General features: G+C 31.7%; 1 protein-coding gene across 3 annotated transcripts in view; it reads left to right on the plus strand.

Annotated features, from left to right (window-relative positions):
- Sulf1 (Extracellular sulfatase Sulf1) overlaps window positions 1–5,819 on the plus strand; it is a 107,989-nt gene extending 102,170 nt beyond the window's left edge. For all 3 annotated transcript variants that reach the window (XM_067265751.1, XM_067265750.1, XM_067265749.1), the window contains one exon: window positions 4,607–5,819. In XM_067265751.1, coding sequence (XP_067121852.1) covers window positions 4,607–4,667 — 61 coding nt within the window. In that variant the 3' untranslated portion in view covers window positions 4,668–5,819. The remainder of the gene's footprint in view (window positions 1–4,606) is intronic.
- Window positions 5,820–7,539: the final 1,720 nt, after the last annotated feature.

Here is a 7,539-nt window from a genome sequence, read left to right on the forward strand (position 1 = left end):
TTTAAAATTATTTTAATGTCAGAGTTAATAAAACCAGAATTTCCACCAATTATTGTCCTACTTATCTGCTTAATGTTATCAGTCAGATGTTGTCATCAGTATAGGCAAGCCTCAAAAGATTACAATAAGCAGATTCTATTGTATTAAAAATATGAAATTTGATTTAGAGTATGTTTAAGAGAAGTGAAGTAACTCAATTGTTAGGGGTCAGGTGACTTAATATCATGTGGATCAAGCAACACAGTACCCACTATTACATGGGGTAATCATAATATTAAATTATTAAAAACAGTTTAAAAAAATACTTATTAAATTTTATACTTATACTTTATACTAAAATACTTATTTTTAGTGGGTAGGAATGTAACCCAAGTTTTGCTTTCTGCTTACTCTTATCCATTTACCTGTCTTCCTCATTTTCAATTGAAATGATCATGAGACCATCAAGATGTTCTAGCACATGGTCAAGCAGACATATGTTTTTATTAATTTTAGAAAATAATTTTTTAGCTTTTGCAACTTTTACTGGTCTAATCAATAATAAAAAAAATTACCTTTATCATATTAGGTAGTAAAGAAGCAAGATGAAAATCTAATATCAGCTGGAAAATGTCTGAAACACTTGCATGCTTCATTTCAGTCATTGGAAAAACTCTTGATGAAATGATTTTACTTTTTGATATTAAATCTCTAGAGGTATCATTTTGGTAAACTAACACCAGCTTCCTAGCTGTATCTTTGAGTTACTATGTATTTGCATAAGTTTGATGAATATAAGAACTCAAAACATTTCACAAACAAATTACTGACTTTTAATTCATACTTTTAGCTGATTGATTACAACATTTACCCTGAGAGTCTCTTAAAGTTGGATCAAAAGTTACTTTGTTGAAGAATCATTTTCTGGTAATATGTTGCTTATGACTGAATTTTCTACGGGACTCCATGAATTGGCCAAGGCTTTGGCTTTCAGGAGTAATCTTTCCCAACCAGTTGGTTCACTAGATAATTTATCTCCTGGGAAGCATTGAAATCTTGTGGAAAGATGTACAAAAAGAGATGATCCCATGCTGTCCAATTAGAGCCTGATCAAAACCTTATTTTATCTCAAATAAGATTTGCTCCCAAAGAACTAAAAACAAAATAAACTCAAACAAATGTGATAGCTCTTTGTTTTGACAAAGAGCTATCATATCTGATGTTTTATGAAAGAAGAAAACCTCTAGATAAAACTTGTAATATGTCAGTATGTCATCCATCAAAACTGTTAGAAATAGAAAATATCAAATTCTAGCTAGTTGAGGAAAACTTCTTTAATAACTGTCTGAAACCACTTACCAAGAGGAAGTTCTGCACCACCTATTTATACACTATAAGGAACTGAAAGATTTCACTAATTGTTTCAAAGATGACAGCAGCAACATTGCTCATTAATAAGCAAGTTTAGTTTGTGGGCAACACAGTGGATATATAGAGCATGACCCTTAGTCTTAGATATAATTTTCTCTATTGTGAATTCAATCTTTTTCCCTTCATAACACTTAAAATGTCCTCTGATCTTGTTGAGGCACATACCAAGTTCTTCCAAATAGGCAAGCCTCTATCTTTTGAGGCTTGCCTATAGGTTATTCTTTGTCATAAAATTAGTTATGAGGAGAAAACTCAGAAAGGTGTTTGATAACAAATGATTCTTTAATGTCATATATATCTAAGTACCAAATCTTCACAATCAATTATAGCAAGCTATATTATTTGTAGTGTCCAATATTATTGAGAAGAAAGATGTTTTATGTTTTGACCAATATTTGGCACAATATTTACAAGCAACATTATAATTTGGTTCTGAATAGTAGCACTAAGGTACTGTACTTTATAGTCTGATGGGGCATAGCAGTCAGATTTCTTAAAATCTCATCATATTCAACCATTATAGCCAAAAAAATTATCACCTTTGCACTGACCATTACCAGTGCATTCCAAATAACCTCTTAATGCTATATATAGCTAGTGTGGCCAGGATAGATATATCTATTATAAGTATGTTAAGCAGCTGCATCCACTAATTTTTTTTTTGTCTGTACTAACTTTTATTCCTCCTATTTTATCTACCAGTTCTTTTTCACAGTAGATTTCTCCTCATGTTTCTTTGCTTTCTGTTTGAAATACTTAGGTATGCAAGATAGACCATTGATCCAATTCCATTTAAACCACAAGTAATTTTCATTCTGGTATTTTTCTCTTACACAAAATGGTGATGTCTGTTTGACAATTACTGCCTCCCCTGTTGAACAAATCCCAATTAAAAATAAAGCTGTATAAGTAATAATGTCCTTTATTGAAAAGCAGTGTTTTAGATTGATAGTGACCATACTGAACCATACACTGCTTTAAGTGCTTGTTATAGTGTCAGTGTAATGAGCTGTGCTGTGGGATATTCATTATCCAGATTAAATGGATTTATGTCTGAGTTCTGTTGTCACCATCTCTTCTATCAAAATCATGATTACAAAAAGTAGAGGTTTCATATTTTGTGGTTGAGCTTTTCAGTTTGAAAATTGCATTGCTGTGGCTTCCTTCATTAAAACTTTCACTTGAGTCTGAATAAGGGCTGTTATCAATAGACATTGTAGTAGTGGAAAATGGAGTACTGTTAGTAATACTTCTAATACGTGAAACTTCCTACCTTTCTGACCTGATAGGTTCGAAGTTTTGGGCATTAGCTGCTATGCTACTGATACCTAATGAGGCTACCATATATGTAGCCTCATTAGGACTGTTTTCTTTTACTTTCACTCGGCTAAGAAATCGTGACTTTTGAAGCTGTCTTTATTTTATGGAGTGTACTTTTTCCTCTCATTTTCTGGGATAATTTTGCTTGCTAACACTTTGTCAACGAAAATTCATTCTGACAAAGTGTCAATCCTTATGAAAATAATCCTGTAGTTCTAGTTTACCAAATTAGAATTTTTAAGCTACATTTTTGCTATCCCTTTTCAGACTTTAAGAATTAATTTAAATAAGCAAATAAACAATGTACACAAGATTTCATCAATGGGAAGCTGGGGAAGTAGAATTCAAAATTTCAGACAGAAAAAAAGTACAGTATTTTTGCAGCATATAAAAAACACTATTTATTATTTCTACAGAATGATTTGATTTATTTCATTTTAAACAGAAAGAATTTAACTAGCCTCCTGGTGCACAAAAATAAATACACAAAAATTTATTTTTTAAAATACAAATATTTTGAAAACATATTTTTTAAATTTATTATAATTAAAAATTTTAAGGGGGAAAAATATAATCAATAAACAAACATCATTATCAAACAGGCTAGAAATGGCTATAATATTAATAATTTATAAGACAATTGCTGTATAAATTATAGCCATTTCTAGCCCGATAATATTTAGCATTAGTTGGAGGATAGCTTTATAATCAACAAGAAAAATGTTTAGGATTGGTTTTAAATTTCATTTCCAAAACTGAAATTTTAGGGTTCTAAGAACTTAGCTTATTAATATGCAGTAATTAATTGTCAATAAATACTTTGAGTCCTGTAATGGGCACCAAACCCTTTCATGATCTCTCCCTGGTTAATTTTTTATTGCAAGTCTGGTGGATTAGGAACACTGTATTAAACTATAAATACATACCACATATGGTCTTAAAAACAAATATACACAAAATATAGTACAATAAAGCCATAAAAGTAATCCATCATAATAGACCAGGTATGTTCATTGACCAACAAAATAAAATCACATACAGATAGCTGTATAAAACACCTGTCCATAAACCTGAAAAAGGTAGCGAAACTTGCCCAAAAATAAAGCACCTATGGAATAGCCTATAGTTGCCTTAGGTGACTATAGGCCTTTCTTACATGGCATCATATTACATACTAAACATGCAAGAGTCAGGAAATTCTTAAACACAAGCACATACAAACAAAGCAACTTTACCTGTAGTCTTGACCTTGGTTTGGCATTGCGCTAGGCATTGGTAGAAGCTGAATAGGATACATTTTACTAACACATAATAATAATAATAATAAACATGGAAAATTTAAAAATTGTGTAGTATTTTGAAAAAAGTCCAAAATAATACAGATCTAAAAAGTAATATTGTTAAACAAATGAATATCGACACATGTCTGCATTTTACAAATTCATTTGAAGATTATCATCATTTTTAACCAATATTGAGGAAATAAGAGGAAAAATAAACAACAAAAGATCTCAACAGATTATAACATTTTAATATTGTATGTTGATTTTTCTTTCTGGTATGGCAATACACTAAACTGAGTGAATAATAGTGTTGTTGAAACGGAATTTGGAGTCAAAATTTATTTAAAAGTTGGGCAAGATATCCAAAATTTTTTATGCATTAATAGGTCAAAACTAAACAAAAATTTAGAAACATTGGTTTAGAGACCAAATGTTTTAGCATTACGATTTCAGAATTGTAAACAATTACACAATATTAACATTATTTGCTACTTGATAAATTGTAATTGTATCGTGTTACGCAAGCAATTATTATCTTTACATTATTTTTCTTTAAAACTTCTAAATTTTTATACTAAATTTTTTTTTTCCAGACACTGGCGAAGACATCAGAAGTGGCGTCCGGGTCTTAAGAAAAAGCAACAAATTTCTTAAAAAAGATTTCTTTTAGAATTATTTATTGATACAAGTTATTTTGAGATTCCCAAATGACTCCATGTTAATAAATTCAAATAAATATTCTTCAGTCTTTTTTTAATAAAGTCTGCTTATCTAACGTTGTAAGAACATTTGTAATTTTTTCAGAGCAAAGATTAGATTAATTTAATTTAACAAAAAAAAAATTAATTTGTTTATTTGAAGAGAAAGTTGACTTTGTTAAAAGCAAATTGGAGTTTATTTATTTGAATTGAAACAAATTGTTCTTTTGTCCCCTCCCCTTTTTGCTAAAATTGATTTTAATATATATGTATCTATACAAATTTCTATATACGTATATTGATTATTCATCATTCTAACAAAGCAGACACGCTAAAGTTACGCCAGATAATATTTTAAAATTCATTATTGCCAGTTAATTCGGCAGAAAATTGTTTTAACATTTAATATGAAAGTAGACAATCATTTTACACTGTTTCAGAAACCAAAAAAAAAAAAAGTATTACAGACAATATCTATCTCTTGCACTGCCTGTATTATTGACTCGAGATGTTTTATCTTGTTTTTGTAACAGAAAAAACTTTTTTATTGTCGGACGAAGCCAAAAATATTTGTTAATGCCAAATTAATTTTAATTCAAAGTTCTGAACTGGTAACAAAAATATTATTAGAACAATCTTACTACAGAAGAAACGTGAATTTTTATTTTCTATATCAATTAATACAAAGTATATATTCAGATTCCTTTCTGTTGCTAATTTCTTTCTAATTTTTGACCTTTTTTTTTTACAACATTTTCATTCTTTCATCAAGAAAATGTTTCTTTTGAAACATAAACCTTCAGTATATACTCACATGAATATTTTATATTTTCTTATTTTGTATGCAGTTTATTTTAGCTTCCGGAATTATATTTTCAAAGATGTATACACTGTATTCATTTATATACTACCGAGCGAAGCAATAAATATAGTTTAGGAAGACGGTCCATATATTTGTTCAAAATGCAATAGGTTTATACGTTAACAATAGTTTTAACACAAGAAAAGCCAATTGACAAACAAATTTTGGCCGATGTAATCAAATAAGAAATAATTAGTCTTGTAATTTAAGTTGTTATTAAAATAAAAATATCAATTAATAATTATACTCTCTGCAGATAATTGTCTTCGAATTCAATTACACTCGAACGTAACAAAACGTACAATTCAATTTTAAGACTCGAAAAATAAGTTCCGTCCGAGTGCCGAGAGGAGAGTCTTTGGTTCTCGTTACGGTGTCGGCCGGAGCCCTCGACAGAAAAGAGGATGGGTTCGACACGGCGTAGTCTCAAATTATGCAAGTGGCAGCACAAACACGTTGTGAATTCTTCCGGCGAACAAATTGGTGCTGTGCAATATTCTTGACGTGTTCTCGTCGCCACTTGCGTTACTCGAGACCGGGCATCTGGGCTGGAAATTTAAGGATCTCCTCGGGGAGACGGATGCACGCTTTAATCATCCGGTCCACAAGAGGCTGGAAAAAAGAACCACTTAAATCAATATAAAATCATTTGGAATTATCAAAATCTTATCATTTCAAAATTGTTTTATGAGTGATATTTTCAGAACAGATCGCGCATGGTCTGTAATGAAAATATGCGGACAAAGGTCTATTTTGGCTGGTATCTAGTATAGTTATATTGTAGATGTTTGGCCCATATTATCATAACTCATAATGGGCTCACTATAAAAAGGCTCTCTTTGTGCTCACGGGGCAGAGAGAGAAAAAAAATTCTGATAATGTAACATGTAATTCAGATATGGTTTCATATTAAAAATATCAAATTTCAGACAATGTGATTGTGTAAAATATATAGTAGTGAAACACTTTAGTTAGTATGATTTTACCCTGAATATTACAAATATTATGATGCAGAACAATTGAATATCTTCAATTAAGGCTACGATCGGCCACATGGCCTTAATGTGCCGGTGTCTTGTTTAATCGACCGAATGGCTGAAGATAAAGCCGGTGCGAGGGACCCGAGGGCAAAGCCTCAAATTTTCACCAGCGGTTTAAACAGGTTTTTTTAAACTCTTTTCGCCCCATGAACATTAGGAGGGTCTCTTCCAGCAAACCCATTATGGATTCGGCCAGGCCAGCCGGGTGGCAAAGGATGGGATCTGACATATCGGGACAGACCACCCTCCAAAAAATTTGAGGATTTTTTGACCCGTTCGGATTTGATCCAGCATCCTCGACTGCTTTCCATCTGACCATCAGTGTCTGTGGAGTGGAAAAGGTTGTCTCTGAAGAGTATGGTTCAAAGAATTGGAATTTTTGGGGAAGATCAATTCGGGACCCATTTCTAGCATGCTCTATATTCAGGTTTTTGCCCACTTGGGTGAATCCAGCTTTCAGGTGTTTTACTTCACTACAGTTTGTTAGGCACCCATCCAGTTGTTCCCTCAAAGACAAAATATGACACAATTCTGATTATTATTGAGTATTACAGTTCATTTATTCTGATTACTGCGAGTATTATTAATACACTACCAAAATTTCGCCATTTAAAATATGCGTAGGACGGAATAATGCAAAACCAATTAGTTCCCAAAAGTACCACCGGACGAGAGATTGCGCTACGTTCGATGCGATCTGCCAGAATTTGAAACTAAATTTACGTAGCAAATTAGTTTTTCAATCTTCGTACCTAATTATTGAATAGTAAGGATACTCATTTAAAGCGCCATTTACCCCCTAATGGTAGTAAAATGAATTTCGTGTAAATTCCGTATATAAATGACGTAAGCAATTTTCTCATTGGAACAATACAGAAAAAATGGCGAGGTGTAGCACGCGCGACATTCGAATGTTGTGGGGGAGG

The sequence above is a fragment of the Centruroides vittatus genome, unplaced genomic scaffold (genome assembly GCF_030686945.1).
Source record: "Centruroides vittatus isolate TY-2023 unplaced genomic scaffold, ASM3068694v2 contig_2433, whole genome shotgun sequence".
NCBI lineage: Eukaryota > Metazoa > Arthropoda > Arachnida > Scorpiones > Buthidae > Centruroides > Centruroides vittatus.